Source organism: Zingiber officinale, chromosome 6A (genome assembly GCF_018446385.1).
Source record: "Zingiber officinale cultivar Zhangliang chromosome 6A, Zo_v1.1, whole genome shotgun sequence".
Taxonomy (NCBI): Eukaryota; Viridiplantae; Streptophyta; class Magnoliopsida; order Zingiberales; family Zingiberaceae; genus Zingiber; species Zingiber officinale.
In genome coordinates, this window is record NC_055997.1 from 20178737 (window position 1) to 20197821 (window position 19085).

At 42.7% G+C, this 19085-nt stretch overlaps 2 protein-coding genes across 2 annotated transcripts; both read right to left on the reverse strand.

The window, feature by feature from the left end:
• Positions 1 to 127: 127 nt before the first annotated feature.
• LOC121996056 (monocopper oxidase-like protein SKU5) lies at positions 128 to 3692 on the reverse strand. The gene is made up of 9 exons (XM_042549868.1): positions 3418 to 3692; positions 3201 to 3310; positions 2844 to 3114; positions 2623 to 2761; positions 2148 to 2514; positions 1317 to 1682; positions 1143 to 1221; positions 676 to 878; positions 128 to 561 (listed from the first exon to the last, which is right to left on the reverse strand). Exons 1-9 carry the CDS (start codon positions 3589 to 3591, stop codon positions 450 to 452), a joined length of 1821 nt encoding a protein of 606 aa, XP_042405802.1. The 5' UTR covers positions 3592 to 3692; the 3' UTR covers positions 128 to 449.
• Positions 3693 to 9798: 6106 nt separating this feature from the next.
• LOC121994670 lies at positions 9799 to 10629 on the reverse strand. The gene is made up of 2 exons (XM_042548626.1): positions 10510 to 10629; positions 9799 to 10353 (listed from the first exon to the last, which is right to left on the reverse strand). Exons 1-2 carry the CDS (start codon positions 10627 to 10629, stop codon positions 9799 to 9801), a joined length of 675 nt encoding a protein of 224 aa, XP_042404560.1.
• Positions 10630 to 19085: the final 8456 nt, after the last annotated feature.

A 19085-nucleotide genomic window follows, 5' to 3' on the forward strand; every position in this document is an offset into this window, starting at 1 on the left:
TATTCTAATAGCTATACATTTTAACTCCTTGATATCGAAACAAACTAAAGACATTTCCACATGGATAAAAAAAACAGCTCTGTTCATGAGAACTTATGGCAAGAAATAACCCAATGCAATTATGAAGTGCATATAAAAGAAGGGAATTAAAATTGCAGTCGATAAAAGTGTACTTTCTTCTTCTACAACTTGCCATGTGACAAAATTAAGCATTTTCTAACTTCAACTATGTAATCCTATAGAGAGTGAATGGAAAATTGCATTGGTTAAATAATCAACAATGCATCCTACCTAAATGAATGACCATAATACATGATGGTAACAAGAACCAAAACAAACTCAATATCAATAAAAGATGTGCCCAAGATCTAAGTTTCAAACAAATCTGATTGCTGAGGCGGGTTGAAAGACCTTCCATATCCACAATCGGGCTTTAACTCTGAATTGGGTTAGTTAAAGGAAATAACAGTAGAGACCAAAATCAACATTGAAGTGAACAGCAAGCCTCCGGCATATGTGATAAAAGAAGACGAAGTTTGAGAGCCATGAGGTGTCTGCTGCCTGCATCGTTGGCAAATTGAATCTATCAATCAACGATGGAAATATATGCATATACAAGTTTGACTACAATTTCAAATGTAATCAAAAGGATGATTCAGAAGTGATGGGACTTACGTCTGCATATTGCGGAGGAGACCACAATAGAGAACATTATCTGGCATTGACATTTCGGTCTTGTTAGAGTGGTCTTCCGGATTGACAACTCTCAGATATAACTCCTGGCCAAGGTAGCGTGTATCAAGATTCTCGACTCGCACATTCCAAAATCCTACATTGTCGAGTGAGACTAGAACAGCAGTCCATGCCCCTGGAAATACCTGGGAACAGAAAGATGGGAAGGTGCATAAATATTTGTTAGAGGGAAAAGCAGCGACAAATTAAAAAATAAAAGCCTTGAACACTCAGAAAGGAGAAAATTTTGCAAATAAAATGGCCAAATTGAGGAACTCAATCCTAGAGGATAGGTGTGACAATTTGTGGGGGAATAAAATCGTATTGGCTACTTATTTGGACAAACATATTTTCTTTACAAAAGAATCATATTCATTTCATAATACTAGAGGATTCTCATGCAAATACACCTGTGTGGTACAGCGAGAAACTCCATCCCACTTGTTGTAGGTGCCTCTACTGTCTTCTGTCCACTCTCCATAGTCCATCCTGCAGTTAAATAAAAATCAAATATATTGTAAATGAATAAACTCATACTGTTTTTCCTAATTCTACAGATGTAAAAACAAAAAATACTGAAGTACCCGGCAACGAAAAATGCATATCCATCCATGTGGTATGTCTGAACTGTGGTGTCATTATTTTGGAATATGATTTCCATGAACCCCTTATAAGTACCATTGATCACAGATGTTCCATTTCGAGGTGGTCTATCAAGTGGTCTTGTAGGAAAATCAAGTGTATAAACTCCCTCCTTATTATACTGATCAGCAAGCCTCAAGGGAGTATCAGGATTAGAATATGATATGCCATTAAGAGTAGTCCTTCGTTTTCCATTGATCGTCACAGGAGGCATATTTCTCAAAACATAAACCTGGGTCACATTGATGGAACCATATCTAAATGAACCTTGAGGATTAGGACGTGCAGCACCAGCACTTACATTCATCCTGAAAAAAAAAAGTAAGGTTGAAGGCTATTAGAAATGAGGAAAAAGTTGAGTAGGGTTCCATTGCCAAGAAAATTGGTAATAACAGAAGCCCCCATAATATTTGTTTTTTAAGAGATTATAAAGAGAAACTGCAGTTAAAAAAACACAAAAAAGGATATTCAATAACTCGACAGAAAATATATTCTTAGAGAAAATTTGAAAAAGGATCACAAAGAGCAAAACATATTAGACTTTATTAATCTTATAACTTGATAGAAAAACTGTAAGACGTGAAAGCGGATTCTTTCCTAAAGATTTTTTTTTTTAAAGGATGCTAAAGAGAAAATCATATTGCACTATTACTTCAAGAAACAATGAAGAGACATAACTTGCTCAGATTATTTGAAAAAAAAAAAACAGAATAGAGAAATGTTAACCAATCAAAGGAAATATGCCCAAACCAAAGTGATGTAAAGCAACATACCTGACAGATTTTGCCTGATTCATTGAAAATGTCTTGTCATAGAAATCATTAGGAGGATCAGGGAGAGGACCAGAAGCTTTACCTCCAGAATTTGAATAATGTAAAATGGCAACACCAGTTACTCTGGTCCATAGTGATTCATTTACGAATCTAGCACTAGCTACGATGTAATAATCACTGCTTGCATTCTGATCCATGGTGACCAAAAAGGAGTATGATTGGCCAACATGGATATCAAGGTTGGTAAAATTCTGTTGTGCAGTATATGTTCCTTCTGTCTCTACAAGAATCATGTTGTGATTTTGAATTCTAAAGTTCAAGCTTGTTGATGTCCCGACATTATGAACTCTGAAACGGTATGTTTTTCCTGCTTCCAAAAAAGCAACTTCCTTAGGAATGAGATTTCCTACTAGATTCGAGATTACAATCGAAACAATCTTTGCTCGTGTTTAAAGTTCATGGAGCAGACAATTACCTGGTTCAACGTTGACTGTTTCGTGATCAATGCCATCAGGGACAAGTGTGGTATTATAACGATATGGGCCTTTTCCGTTCATCAAGACACCGTCAGGCATCCCAAGGTCTTTGCCATCATCAAGTGCCTGCCTTAAATCCTACAAGAAGAATCCATCCGAGATCAAGACAAGCATATATCTCAATCATCGAGAGACACAACTACTCAACAAAATCACACACCGTGTGATTCCGGATATACCAATCCCCGATGAAGAGGGTGAAGTCCCCATCCGGCTTCCCAAACGGCACAGCGATCACATCGCGGTTATTGACAGTGATCCCACCATATCCTCCTGCAGCACGATGGAGGCCCAAGGAAGGGAAGTAAAAGTAGCTGCCGATCTGGTCCTTCACTTGGAATTGGTAGGTCCAGTTCCAGCCGGGCGGGATGGGGCAGTTGGTGCCCAAAACTCCGTCCTGCCAACAATTCTTTCGCTGCTGAATCCCATCCCTTATCACCAAGCAGTCAAACAAACACCAATACCATCAGCAAAACAAACAAACAAACAAACACCAAATCAATCCGGCACAAGATACCATGTGATGAGGAGGGGCTCATCCAAACTATTGAGCACATTGACGACCACATTCCAGTTCGTAGTCACGTTCATAACGGGTCCAGGGAATTGATTCGAGATCGCGATCAGCTGCCATCGACAATCGCCAGATTAAAAACGACGACAAGCTCGATCTCACCATTTGCTCTAATTCCGAGATCTAACAAAATCGATGCAGGGCAGGAGAAGAGACTGACCTGCTGAGGGACGCCGAGGGGAGAAGCGGTGATGTAGGTCACATCCCAGTCGAAGTAAGCGTAGGGGTCGGCGGCGAAGCAAGGCACCACCAGGGCGGTGGCCCAAAGCAGCGCCACCGCCCCCCAACCCACCGCTTCCGCCGAGCTCGATCGCAATCGCTGCTGCTTCACCATTTCACTCTCTCCCCTTCTTCCACTCGCTATTCGCCACTCGGTTTCGGGACTAAAGTAGCAGCCTAGTGCATATGCAGTCGGTGAGAAACTGAAGGGGAGTTGCCTAAGTTTACACATAAAGAAATAAAATTAATAAGTATTTTTTTTCATTCAAAAGGGCCAAATTGCTAATTCGGCAAGAGATAAATGAGGAGAACGTGACGGGCCAACTGCCGTTGATCGCAGCGCAGCGCAGCGCGTCGTTTCCGGCCTGAATTGAATGCCGTGTCGTGCGCCAGGATTTGGCTTCTTCGACTTTGCGGGGGGTCCATCATCCACCTGCGGTTTGATTTTACCGGCTGAAGCTGGCGCCCAACTGCACGGCTTTCCACGTGAGCATCAGATGCAGTTTGATTTGATTACGCGTGAGAGTCGACGCCGTCCCATTTACCGAGCGATCGTGGCATGATCCTCGGCGCGGCCCACGCTTCCGGACTTTCTAGTTATTCTTCCAAACGCATCCCCAGCATGTGGGCGCCAGTTGAAAACGCTGATAGTCGCCGTACGTAGTTGATCGAGGCAGAAACTGAGGCGGAGAATGCACTGCAGCACTGAGTGGCCACCAGCTGGTCCAGCTTTCACAAAATGACAAACTGCACTTGACTGAGGTAGAAGAATGAGTGGCCCCAAGACCAATACACCATTGCTGTCCAACTAAGAGTTTAAATCCTCTTATTCACTGATCGATCGAACGGTCATGATATTTTTAGATATATATAATACCCGTTCGATCAATAGAAAGATATAAAATTATATAATTATTAGGACAGAAGATCCAACTCAGCCACAGTCGACAATTTACTTTGCAGAGGACGAATCGTAAGTAGCTTTGCTTCCACGTTGTCTTGTCTACCCTTAAATAGCAGCTCATCACCTCCCATAAGATGAGGCCTGGGCCGTACCTTGACACATGTAAGGGATGTGCCGGAAGAGGCAGAGGTTTTTCATCTGCTTTATGGATTTTAGGAAAAAGGTTTTTTTTTTTTTAATATTATGATCCTATCTAGAAGTTGAGATGATGAGACTCAGAAGATGTGACGCTCCTGTTGACTATGTATAGGCCTCCGATGAGACTAATCTATAAGTACAAAAGCGTCAGTGCCAAGGCAGGGAGCTCAGTGATTCCTCGACGATGACCCTTCGACGCTCAAGTCAGATCTCCGACGAAGATAACAAGCAAGCAAAGAAACGAAAGTGGCAGCGTAACTGTAGCTACAGTAGAACGTGCATACCTCTGTCGAAGCTTGGCGTCCTATATATAGGGCTTTAGGGGGTGTGCATGCACGCTTCTTGAGGCGTGCACGCATCTCAAAGCTTTCCCTTATTGGGCGTGTCAGAAAAGTGTACCTGACACCCTACCTCAACAGCTCGAGCATATCCTGACAAGACAATGGAAGCTTCCGTCATACGATTCTCTGACTGATCATGTCGTCAACTATACTGTATGTCTGCGGCACGGGTCTCGAGGAGGATACCAGTTGATCCTGCCTCTGTCGACTAGTGGGTCGAGCGGGTGGCCCGCTCGGCCAGCTTTTGTATGCTAGTGGGTCGAGCGGGGAGGCCGATCGGCTAATTCTGTTGTATGAGTCGAGCGGGATGACAGTTTGGCTACTTCCATTGTCCAGGTTTGCTGGGTCGGGTTTGCGCTTTGATGGCGGTGATCTGATCTGTGGTCGATCCAGTTGTCCGCCCGGCACATGCCCAACTGCTCGGCAAATGACTTGTCGGTCGGCGTCTGCTTTGGTGATAGTTTTGAGTGTCGGAAGCTCGATGTGAGACCGAGCTGTAATAACGTCAGACCAGCCATTCCCTAGTCCGATCGGACGCTAGCCCGGGGCGTTGACCACCTTGACTTTGACCTTCCACGTGGCGTTAACCTCTCTGCGGGGGCGGGGGCCTGACCTTGTCACAGGATCACATGCCTCCCTCTCAATTCTAGTCGAAGGAGGAGGCAAGTCCGACTGACTGGACAAGGTAGTCTGGTGATTGGTTGGTCAATCGGCCAATATACTGGTTGGACCCCAACCGGTTTATGTAGGACCGATATTTAAGGCCACTCGGCGTTCTGAGGGTTTGCACTTCCTTCGGCGTCTTTGGATGAGTGTGGACCACGCGATCAATGCTGACGTAGTCCGAATCTCCTCGGAATTCGTGCAAATCCTCCCCATTAAGGTCGAGCACGCACCCACGTCTAATAATGGCGCCTAGTAAATGCTGCCCTGTGAAAGTGTACCACGTGTCACCTCCGTAATCGCCGCACATCCGAGGTGACAGATGCAGATGTGACGTTTGGCGGTTTGAATTCGACGGCTAGATCTGTGCTCCGATTCCCGTGACCTAGATTGGACGGCTCCGATCGACCGAGCCCGACCTTTATAAAGCCGCCGCGTCTTCCTTCTTCTCACTCTGTGTCTTCTTCTTTGATAGCTGCCGGCGATTTTGTGCGTGGGACCAATGCTTCGGCGTCTATGTGCTCTTATCCCTCGACGACTTCTCCTTTTCGTAAGCTCCTTTAAAACTTTCCCGTCGTCCAGTTCTTGTCGTTCTTTTCTCCCCGCACCACTGTTTTGGTGTGTGTTTCGCGTTTCTCCTTCCTTTCGTCCGTCGAGCTTCCTGCTTTTCGATTTTCTCGCGATGGTGAGCTCTTCTCAATCGTCCGACACCGCTCCCGGTCTTTGGTACCATACCATGGAGACTCGGTTCGACTCGAGCGACGCTGCGAGCCTTATAAATGCTTTTGACTTTCCTTCTAACCATGAACTAATCTTGGCCTCCCCGTCTGATCGGCCCAATGACCCGCCGACCGGCACAGTCTATTTCTTCCGAGACTAATTCGTGGCCAATCTTCGATTCCCCATCCATCCCTTCATAATCGAAGTCTCATAATCGAAGTCTGCAACTACTTCCGTGTCCCTCTTGCCCAGCTCATCCCCAACTCATTTCGCCTGCTGTGCGGTGTGGTCTTGTTATTCCGAGTGCACGGAATTCCGTTAATCCCTCGGGTATTTCACTACTTTTATTATCCCAAGCAGTCCGAGCTGGACACCTACCTCTTCCAGTCCTGAGTCGGTCTGGTCTTTTTCGATAAAATACCGATTTCCAATAAACATTGGAAGAATTATTTTTTCTATATGCGACTCCCCGAGCGGCCGTGCTTTCGTACCAAGTGGCAAGTCGGACTGCCACCTCAACCAGACCTACAAAAGTACCGAAGTTAGCCGGACAACCTCCACATGGCTAACCTGTTTGCTGGCCTGAAATTTGACATCAACAAGCTACTGCCGGAGGGTGTGATGTATGTGTTCGGACTCAGCCCGATCCGAACGAAACTCCAGAACAACCTAGGTATGGAATTTCTCAGCATTCTTCTCTTGAATCTAACTGATTCTTTCCTTCTTTCGCAACTAACATAATGCTGCATGCCAGAGCAGCCGGTCTGATGAAGTTGAAGAACACTGAGATAGAGGCGGCGGCGGCGAAAGAGATGGAGAGTCTCGGTCTGACTCCGGTTGACTCTTATGAGGGTGAGAGCGAGGCGGCGCAAACTGAGGGAGAGGGTGCCGCCGATCGAACGCCCCACACTGAACCAACTGTAGACCCACTCCCTCCTGAGTCGCAGCCTGCCACCCAAGTCGAAGGCTCGGGGTCCTCTGGTGAGGTTCCCCTATCCAGGCGCAAGAGACGCTGCACGACCACTTCGTCCCATTCGGCTACTTCGGTAGTGCGTTCTCCTGAGCGAGGTGGTACCTCTTCTCCGGTCGTTCCCGAGACAGTTGAAGTCATTTCCTCTGATCGGACTCCATCGCTTTCTGATCTTCCACCGGATCCGATTTCTGCCGAGCTGATCGTGTCTCTCCCTCCAGCTCGGCAGAGGATTCTGCGATCTAGTATTCTCCCGGCTTCAGTTGGTCAATTCTCTGGTCCCACGGCGTCGGCTCAATCGGCCCTGAGCGGCCGTCGATCCGTGACGGCCATTCTCCACCTCCCAACGGAGGAGTTTCTGGCGGCCGAAGATCAACCACAAACCCCCGAACATCAGATACTCATCCGCGAGCCGCTCGCCAAGGTTTAGGAGGCCAGAGCACACGCCACAACAATGTCGCCCAGGCTGCTTGCCAACAGCCACCTGCAGATGTCCACCGGGGTATGTATGCAATGATTAATTCGTGGTTTTACCTCTGTTCAGTACTAACGTTTTTCAGTTCGACGACAGTATTGCGTGGAGAGCATGGTGATGTGCCGGCGCCTGGCACTTGTGGAGGATGAGCTCAAGAAGCTCAAGATTTCCGGTGGATTATCATCCCAGGGGCCCTCGATTGCCGAACTGCAGGTTGATCTGGCCAAAACTAGTAAACTTCTGGAGGTCCAGTGGAAGAAGTATGCCGATCAGGCCATTATGCTGGGCCCGCTCGAGTCCCAAGTAGGGGTGTAATCGAGCCGAGACGAGCTGAACTCTTGGATGTTTGAGTTTGACTCGTTTATAATCGAGCCAAGCTCGAGCTTTATTTAATGAATATATTCATGGCTCACGAGCTTATTCGAGTTTTTATCGAGCATAAACGAGCTTAATAAATATAAATTATAAATTTAAATATTCATTAAAAACTAAATTATATATTTTAAAAAAATTATAATATTCTTGTTAAAGTTTATAATTTTATTCTAATAAATAAATTTAATATATTTGTCTATGTTTTTCATAAGTAGAGTATAAAATCTATAAATTCAATATCAAAACTATTATTTTTTTATTTAAAAGTTGATTTATAAGTTTAACGAACATGTTCACGAGCTAACGAGTTGAATATTGTGAAGCTTGAGCTTGGTTTGTTTATCTTAACGAGCCTCATTAACCAAGCTCAAACGAGCTTTTATCGAATCAAGTTTCGAATAGCTCACGAGCGGCTTGACACATTTACACCCCTAGGCCCAAGTAAAAACTTACGACCACAAGATCGAGCTGGAGCTGAAAAACCAGGATGCTCAGAATCTGGCTCAGAAGCTCAAGGGGCTTGAAGACAATCTAGTCGTCGAACGACACGACCGATCGACCGAAGTGGCTTCTCTCCAAGGTCAGCTGAAGACCCTCAAGAAGCTTTGGAGACCGCCCGCTCTTCTTTGGTAACTTCCCAGGCAGACGAGTTGAACCGCTTCGAGACCATGAAGCGGGCATACCTCCGCTCGGACCAGTTCCTTGACAAGGCAGTCAAGCGGATCATCCAATCGTTTGAGCTGGCCATCTACGCGATGCTTAGCCAGCTAAAGACAAACGACCACCTCTCCGAAGCCCTGTCCGATAACGCTGTTAACCGCGTCCAGCTCCTCGACTCCATACCTGACGAAGCTTTTGACTACATTGAGTGAGCGAGGAGTTTGTAGGAAAATTTTTTTGCAAGTCTTGATTGTATCCCCGTCGTTCGACGGTGCCCTTCCTATTAATGCAATGCATGCTCGCTCGTTGTAGCGCTGCTTCCCTTTTCCATGTTTGCGCGTAGTCTTCCCGACCGAGGTATTCATTAGTTATATAATCCCGAATGGACGACCCCTCCGCGGGTTTAAGCCGCCATTTGACCTCGGGAATTTATCAGGTTTTTACCTTTGGGGTTTTAAGGTCCCCGCTCGACCCTAGGGTTTATAGTCGCCGCTCGACTCTAGGGTTTATAGTTGCCGCTCGACTCTAGGGTTTATAGTCGTCGCTAGACTCTAGGGTTTATAGTCGTCGCTCGATTCTAGGGTTTAACGTCGCCGCTCGATGATTTGGCGAAGGCCGGAGTTTAAGGTCGCCACTCGACCGCCGATGGAGACCTGGGTTTAACGTCGCCGCTCGACGATTTGGTGAATGCCAGAGTTTAAGGTAGTCGCTCGATCACAGATGGAGACCTGGGTTTAACGTCGTCGCTCGACGATTTGATGAGGGCCAGAATTTAAGGTCGTCGCTCGGCAGCCGATGGAGACCTGGGTTTAACGTCGCCGCTCGACGATTTGGTGAAGGTTGGAGTTTAAGGCCGCAGCTTGACCGTCGATGGAGACCTGGATTAAACGTCGTCGCTCGACGATTTGGTGAAGGTCGTTCGGCATGAGCTTTGGCAACCTTTTGCTTTTGATTTCAGTCCTGCACTCAAAGGGCGCAGAAATAAAGAAAATACATTGATTACATCAGCGCACCTCTCATCCGGCTCGATATGACTGGAGATGGTTCGCGCTCCACGGATGTTCTAATCGCCGTCTATCCTCATCCTCTAGGTAGTAGGCGCCCGAGCGGAGCTTTTCCACGATCCTGAAGGGTCCGGCCCATGGAGCTTCCAACTTGGTAACATCGCCGACCGGCTTTACCTTATTCCATACAAAGTCGCCAACCTGAAATGATCTTGGGATTACCCTTCGATTGTAGTTCTGCCTCATCCTTTGTCGATAGGACATCAGTCGGATGGCGGCTTTAGCATGTGCCTCGTCCACTAAGTCCAGCTCCAAGAGTCTCCGCTCGGCGTTGTCCTCGTCATAGTACTTTATCCGGTCGGACTCTACTCCAACTTCAACGGGGGCGACTGCTTCACCGTCGTACACCAAGTGAAAAGGGGTTGCTCCCGTTCTTTCTTTGGGGGTCGTGCGGATTTCCCACAGCACGCTAGAAAGTTCATCCACCCAGTTCCCTCCCATATGGTCGAGCCGTACATGCAGGATCCGCAATATCTCCCGATTGGCGACTTTTGCCTGCCCATTACTCTGAGGATATGCTAACGAGGTGAAGGTCTGCTGGATATTACACCCCTCGCACTATTCCCTGAGTTCTTGACCGACGAACTGTCTCCCGTTGTCCAAGAAGAGCTGGCGAGGGATGTCGAATCGACAAATGATGTGCTGCTAGATAAACTTCTTAACCATCTGTTCGGTTATCCTGACTAGTGGCTCGACTTCAACCCACTTGAAGAAATAATCGACCACGACAAGCAGGTACTTCCGCTGACCCGTCGCCATTGGGAAGGGTCCCACGATATCCATGCCCCATTGGTCGAATGGGCAAGACACCGTGGACGCTTTCATTTCCTCGGTCGGCCGGTGCGAGAAGTGTTGGAGTGTATACTGAAAGCCTAAGCTTTTGTAAACATTTATGTTAAATAAAGAATCACATTTGGTCAATTTATCTACATTTGTTTGTAGTTGTTCAATTAATTTATATTGTAGATAACATAGTATGTGGTGTCACATATAGAAGATGATGTTATCAGTACCTTATAAATTATAAACAGTAGCTCACGACCAAAATGGAAAGGAACAAACCATTGGAAGGTCGTAGTGTAATTAGGAATTAGTTTATCTTGACTATATAATTACACTAGTATACTTAGAGTGTATTGAGTAGGACCATTTGAGGTCGTTTCTTTTATACTGACTTTATAAAGAAACAAAGACCTCGGTTATTATGGAAGTGTGTGCTCTTAATCCTAATATAATAACAAGCACATATATTTGATATTTATTTCTTTAATTTATCAATGGGTGAGATTTAGTTCGATGAATCAATAAGCCTGATAAGTTGGGAAATGGTATCACTTATAGTGTGTGTTGTTGATTATAGAAGGAAACTGTGTCCTAGAGATACTAGGTTGATAATGTCCTCAAGAGGAGCTCATAAGGATTGCCATGTTAAACCCTGCAGGTGGACTTAGTCCGACATGATGATAAGGTTGAGTGGTACTACTCTTGGACTAAGATATTAATTAAATGAGTTGTCAGTAACTCACTTAATTAGTGGACATTCGATATCTTAAACACAGGGAGACTAACACACTCATAATAAGAAGGAGCCCAAAAATGTAATTTGGGATTGGTGCGGTAGTTTAATAATAGTTCTCTAGTGGAATGAATTATTATTGATAAAATTAAGTTGTGTGTTCGGGGCGAACACGGGATGCTTAATTTTATCGGGAGACCAAAACCAATTCCTCCTCTCGGTCCCTATCGTAGCCTCTTATTTATAGAGTACTATACCCACCTATACCCACCTTCTATACCCACCAAAAGGGGGTCGGCCAAGCTAGCTTGGGCCGGCCTAAGTATGGTTTAGGGTGGCCGGCCCTAGCGTGAACCCAAGCTAGTGGGGGCCGGCCAAATAAAATTAAAAAAGGAATTTTAATTTTAATTTTTATTATGTGGAAGATATAATTTATTAAAGAGAATTAAAATTAAAATATCTCTCTTAAAAGATCTACAAAAGATTAAAGAAAGAGATTAAATCTCTTTCCTTATTTGTAGATTGGTGAGATATTTTATTTTCTCTTTAAAAATTATTCACATGTTGTTAAATTAAAATTATAGAAATTTCCTTTTATCAACCATGAAGAGATTTTTGAAGAGAAATTTTATTTTTAAAATTTCTGGAAACAAATTAGCAAGTTTTAATTTGTTGATTAAAACTTGTCTAATTTATTTGTTTGATGTGGCCGGCCATTAGAGATTAATTGGGGAAATTTTATTTTATTTTTCTCAATTAAATCATGTCAAGGGAATTAAGGAAATTTTATTGTAAATAAATTTCCTAATTTGCCTAGGCCAAGGAATATAAAAGAAGGGGTGAGGGTGCCTTCATGAGTCACAACCTCTATTATTTCTCTCCCTCTTTTATTCCTTGGAGTGGCCGGCCATCCTCTTCCTCTATTCCTCTTTGTGGTGGCCGAAACTCTCAAAGGCTTGGAGCTCTTGTGGCGGCCGGATACTACTTGGAGAAGAAGAAGAAGAAGAAGAAGAAGGAGAGAAAGCTAGCATCTCTTGGAGCTTGGTTGGTGTTTTGTTCTTCATCCTTGGTTAAGCTTTTTGTGGCCGAACCTAGCTAGGAGGAGAAGAAGGTGGTTGGTGGTTTCTCATCTCGGAAGATCGTTGCCCACACAACGTCCGAGGTTAGAAGAGGAATACGGTAGAAGATCAAGAGGTCTTTCTAGAAGGTATAACTAGTAGTTTTTCATTTTCCGCATCATGCTAGTTATTTATGGAAATAATACCAAATACAAGAGGCTTACGATTCTAGAATTTTGAATATATTTTTCGATGTTGTGTTCTTTTATTTTTTCTTTTCCTTATGATTTGATTGTTCTTTTCGGTTAACCTAAAGTTATTTTATGAAATTAAATATTAGCTTTCTATAAAAGGTTTTGTCTAGTCGGTGGTGGTTGCTCCCATATCCAAGAAGGCCATGTGCCTCGCCACGTCAGTACTGGGAACCGATTATGGAAATTAATATTTAATGGAATTAATAACTTAAGGTGATTTGGGTCGAACGTGTTAAGTTCCGCAGGAGATCCAAGTCAAAACCTAAAAGAACAAATAGATTAAGTTTTGGATCAAACGTGTTAAGTTCCGCAGGCGATCCGAAATTTAATTTAAAAGAACACATGGTAGCTAGGAAAAGGTTCAGACCTTTGTACAAAATTTTTGTACAATGAAACCTCTAGCCTTTCCGAGTAGCAACCAACAATTTGTATCAGAGCTAGGTTTTGCCTCTGTGTATTTGGTATTAGTTTAATTATGCACATGTCATACATAATTTAGACAGGTTAATAGTAGGATGTGCTAACTTTGTGGATGCAGGATCCAACTATTATGACTTTTAGTTATTATGTGTGTGATTGGACCCTTGGACATGTCAAGGGCATTTATATGTGTGTGCATGATTGTATTAAAAATACAGCAGGAGCTGTTTTATTAGGATTTTATTTTTGATCTAGATACATGTACATTCCTTTTATGGAATATAGGATCAAAAATGTAAAATTCTATTTATGTCGCGGATCGAATCTTGCAAAGCGTGGAACCTTCTAAGGACCAGAGGCGCAACGGAACTAGGAGCAAGATGGATGCGACAGCTAGACCCGGTGGCGGTGGCCAAATATGGCAGCAGCTTGGGATGACAACACACGGAGGACAACTAGAGATAAAAGCCATAATAATTGAAAATTAGATTTTCTATTTATTGCTTTTATATTGAGTTATGTGTGTATGTTAGTTTACATGTTTAGTAGGCTAGCATAGTTAAAATTCCTCATTTATAAATAACTAAGTGGGAGAGGGATTTTTTAAGTAAATCCCATGGTCTCCATTACTGGTTTGTAAGTGATGCAAACAAGCTTGCGCGTTGGCTCTGAGTGCCTTCCTCCATAACGGATGAGCTTGTTTGTGGATCACTAGAACAAACTTCCATTTTTGGATGACTATAGGAAGTTAATTAAGAGCGTGTGATCTTCCCCAACGGAAGGGGCATAATCTTATTAATGGACTTAGTGTCAAGTAATGGTATACACTTAGACATATCTAATAGTATCCTCCCCATCGGAGTCACTGCTATTATTTGTGTGACCAAATGATACCAACTATTAATTTTATTTGTCAAAAAGTTAGGTTGACAAGATAATAAAATTAATGGGTTAAAACCCTCCTTTTACAAATGTTGAATTTGTATACGTCCACACTAACGTGGCATACAAAATTCACGGTGTTATGAGGTGTTGGTTAATTTAAAATAGTATTGTTTGAGGAATCAATATTATTCTAAATTTAGAGTTCTGACCAAAAGTTATTTGTGATTCTTAGGATGACTTTCAACCCACTGTCCATCATACTTCAACAAAATAGACTTACTGGACCTAATTACATAGATTGGAAAAGAAACCTAGACATTGTTCTTACTGCTGAAAGCTATAAATTTGTACTGACTGAGCAGTGCCCTGATGCACCTACTGGTGAATCTACCCAAGAGGAGATTGAATATCATAGGAAATGGGTAAAAGCAGATGAGATGGCGCGGTGTTATATTTTGGCTTCAATGTCAAATGTATTGCAACATCAGCATCAAGATTTACCAACAGCCTATGATATTATGAACAATCTCAAGGAACTCTTTGGTCATCAGGATAGGGCTTCTAGGCAAGAAGCCATGAGAAAGATAATGACAGCCACCATGCAAGAGGGTACTCCTGTAAGGGATCATATCCTAAAGATGATGGCTTATCTGAACGAGATACAGATCCTTGGAGGAGAAATTGATGGGGAAACCCAGATCGATATGATCCTCCAAACGCTACCTAGAAGTTTTGAGCAGTTCCGCCTGAACTATAATATGAATAAGAGGATTTATTCATTAGGGGAACTACTGACAGAACTTCAAGCGGCAGAAGGATTATTTCGTCACAATTCTCAAATTCACTATGCTGAAAATGGTTCTACTTCTAAACCGAGAGGAAAGAAGAAGAAGAAACAAGCTAGCTTAGCAAAGAAAGCGAATAAATCTCAGAGTACAGGATTTAAAGCTGGAGTGAAGAAGCCGAAGGGCAAGTGCTTCATATGCAAGCAGTCAGGGCATTGGAAGGCGGACTGTCCTCGTAGGAATCAGAACAACAAAGGTATATCTCATGCTCTAGTTGTTGAAACATGTTTAGCGGTGTTATTTACCAGCACCTGGTGTGTAGATACGGGAGCCCGTCGTCTCATCAGCAATTCCCTGCAGGGGTTTCAGGAAACCCGACGACTAACTGAAGGAGAGATTACCGTCTACATGGGCAATGCTACTAAGGTGGCGGCTGTTGCAGTGGGAGACGTCTACTTATTTTTTAGTAGAAATAGAAATTTGGTTTTAAGAAATTGTCTTTATGTACCCAGTTTTAGAAAGAATTTAATTTCAGTTTCTAAACTGTTCTTAGATGGATATTCAGTTTCTTTCAGTAACGATGTAGTTATTAAAAGAAATAAAGTGATTATCTGTTCTGGTGCATTAGTTGGCAATTTGTATACTTTAAATCCAATTTCTTCCACAAAGCAAAACATGGAAATTTATAACTCATCTTCTAACTCTAATAAGATAAAAGAACCTTCGGAAATGAACCAAGCATATCTTTAGCATCTAAGGCTTGGTCATATTAACTTAAGTAGGATTCAGAGGCTTATAGCCGATGGACTTTTGAGTTCATTAAAGTTGGAAAATTTTCCAACTTGTGAATTTTGCTTAGAAGGTAAAATGACCAAGAGACCGTTCAAGGCCAAGGGGTATAGAGCCAAAGAAGTGTTAGAATTGGTTCATTCTGATTTGTGTGGTCCTATGTCTGTCCAGGCAAGAGGTGGTTTTGAATATTTTGTCTCTTTTATAGACGATTATTCAAGATACGGATACATTTATCTAATGCGTCGTAAGTCCGAGTGCTTTGATAAGTTCAAAGAATACAAGGCTGATGTGGAGAAACGACTAGGTAAAAGTATCAAGACACTACGATCTGATTGTGGTGGCGAATACCTCTTAGGAGAGTTTAGGAATTACTTATCGGAGGTCGGATTCAATCCATCTGCACCTGGAACACCCCAATAGAATGGTGTAGCGAGCGAAGGAGCAGGACTCTTATGGAGATGGTTAGATCGATGATGAGTTATTCGAATTACCAAATTCGTTTTGGGGATATGCTCTGGAAACAGCAGTATATCGTTACGAACTTAGTACCTTCTAAATCAGTTTCTTCTACTCCCATAGAATTGTGGAATGGGCGAAACCCCAGTCTAAGACATATTCGGATTTGGGGTAGTCCAGCACATGTGCTGAAACCAGATGCTGATAAGTTAGAATCCCGTACAGAAGTTCGCGTGTTTGTAGGATATCCCAAAGGAACGAAAGGTGGTTTATTTTATAGTCCTAAGACGAGAAGGTCATTGTTAGCACCAATGCCCGTTTTAAAAGAAGACTATATAATGGATCACAAACCCAGAGTAAAGTTGTTTTAGAAGAACTTAGAGAGGACACGTCTACTTGAGTACCAGTACAAGATGAAGTACCACAAGAGACGCAACACGTGTCACACATGATACACAACCACGACAATGCCTCGTCGTAGTGGGAGGGTTGTAAGGTAACTGAAGATTCATGTTTTGGGAGAGTCTTGGACTTGATCCGGGTAAACATGAACAGATATTATGAAGCACTCCAAGATATAGATGCAGACATCTTGGCAAAAGGCAATGAATTCGAAATAGAGTCTATGTACTCTAATAAGGTCTAGGAGCTTGTAGAACCACGATGGTGTAAAAGCCGTTGGATGCAAGTGGATCTACAAAAGGAAAAGAGGAGACGGAAGGTAGAAACCTTCAAAGCTAGGCTTGTTACGAAAGGGTACTCAGAAAGAGGGAATCGATTATGAAACCTTTTCACAGGTAGTCATGCTTAAGTCTATCCGGATACTCTTATCCATTCGCTCATATGGATTATGAGATTTGGCAAATGGATGTCAAGAGCTTTCCTTAATGGAAGTCTTGAAGAGAACATCCATATGAAGCAACGAAGGGTTCATTGAAAAGGCAAAGAGCATCTAGTGTACAAGCTCAATCGGTCCATTTATGGAAGCAAGCTTCAAGGTCTTGGAACATCCGGTTTAATGAAGTAATCCAGTCATATGGATTTATTCAATGTCCGGATGAGTCTTGTGTATACAAGAAGTGTAACGGAAATGTGGTGGTATTTCTTGTACTATACGTAGATGATATTTTGTTAATTGGCAACAATGTCAAGGTATTATCAGACGTAAGGGTATGGTTGTCCAAACAATTTGATATGAAGGACTTAGGAGAGTGTGCACACATTCTTGGGATCAAAGTGATAAGGGATCGCAAGAAAAGAATTTTGTGTCTGTCCCAAGCTTCATATATAGATACAATCCTTGCTCGTTTTAGTATGCAGGATTCCAAGAAAGGTTTCTTACCTTTTAGGCATGGAATAGCTCTATCTAAAGAGATGTCTCCGAAGACATCAAAGGAGATAGAAGACATGAAAGCAGTTCCTTATGCTTCGGCTGTAGGAAGCCTTATGTATGCAATGCTATGTACGAGACCTGATATTTGTTTTGCCGTGGGCATGGTCAGCAGATATCAGAGTAACCCTGGACAAGGAGATTGGACTGCGGTAAAGAATATATTAAAGTACCTAAAAAGGACTAGAGATTATATGCTAATTTACCAAGCAGACGATTTGCTCCCTGTGGGTTACACGGATTCAGATTTCCAATCAGATAGGGACAATAGTAAGTCTACATCAGGCTATGTGTTTACTTTAGGAGGTGGAGCCATTTCATGGAGGATTGTTAAGCAGAAATGCGTATCGGACTCAACCATGGAAGCTGAGTATGTAGCAGAGAAGCAGTATGACTCAGGAACTTTCTAATGGACTTAGATGTGATTCCTGGTTTGCCCAAAATTATCACAATTTATTGTGATAATAGCGGTGCAGTTGCAAACTCGAAGGAACCACGAGCTCATAAGGCAAGTAAACATATAGAGCGCAAATACCACCTGATATAAGATATCGTGAAGCGAGGAGAAGTTGTCATCGCCAAGATTGCATCAGCGGATAACCTGGCAGATCCTTTCACTAAGGCCCTTCCGGCGAAAGCTTTTGATCGGCATGTGGAGGGAATGGGAATCAGATGTATGGTAGAAGATATGGCAGCTTAGTCATTAGTATAAGTGGGAGATTGTTGGAGTGTATACTGAAAGCCTAAGCTTTTGTAAACATTTATGTTAAATAAAGAATCACATTTGGTCAATTTATCTACATTTGTTTGTAGTGGTTCAATTAATTTATATTGTAGATAACATAGTATGTGGTGTCACATATAGAAGATGATGTTATCAGTACCTTATAAATTATAAACAGTAGCTCACGACCAAAATGGAAAGGAACAAATCATTGGAAGGTCGTAGTGTAATTAGGAATTAGTTTATCTTGACTATATAATTACACTAGTACACTTAGAGTGTATTGAGTAGGACCATTTGAGGTCGTTTCTTTTATACTGACTTTATAAAGAAACAAAGATCTCGGTTATTATGGAAGTGTGTGCTCTTAATCCTAATATAATAACAAGCACATATATTTGATATTTATTTCTTTAATTTATCGATGGGTGAGATTTAGTTCGATGAATCAATAAGCCTGATAAGTTGGGAAATGGTATCACTTATAGTGTGTGTTGTTGATTATAGAAGGAAACTGTGTCCTAGAGATACTAGGTTGATAATGTCCTCAAGAGGAGCTCATAAGGATTGTCATGTTAAACCCTGCAGGTGGACTTAGTCCGACATGATGATAAGGTTGAGTGGTACTACTCTTGGACTAAGATATTAATTAAATGAGTTGTCAGTAACTCACTTAATTAGTGGGCATTCGATATCTTAAACACAGGGAGACTAACACACTCATAATAAGAAGGAGCCCAAAAATGTAATTTGGGATTGGTGCGGTAGTTCAATAATAGTTCTCTAGTGGAATGAATTATTATTGATAAAATTAAGTTGTGTGTTCGGGGCGAACATGGGATGCTTAATTTTATCGGGAGACCAAAACCAATTCCTCCTCTCGGTCCCTATCATAGCCTCTTATTTATAGAGTACTATACCCACCTATACCCACTTTCTATACCCACCCAAAGGGGGCC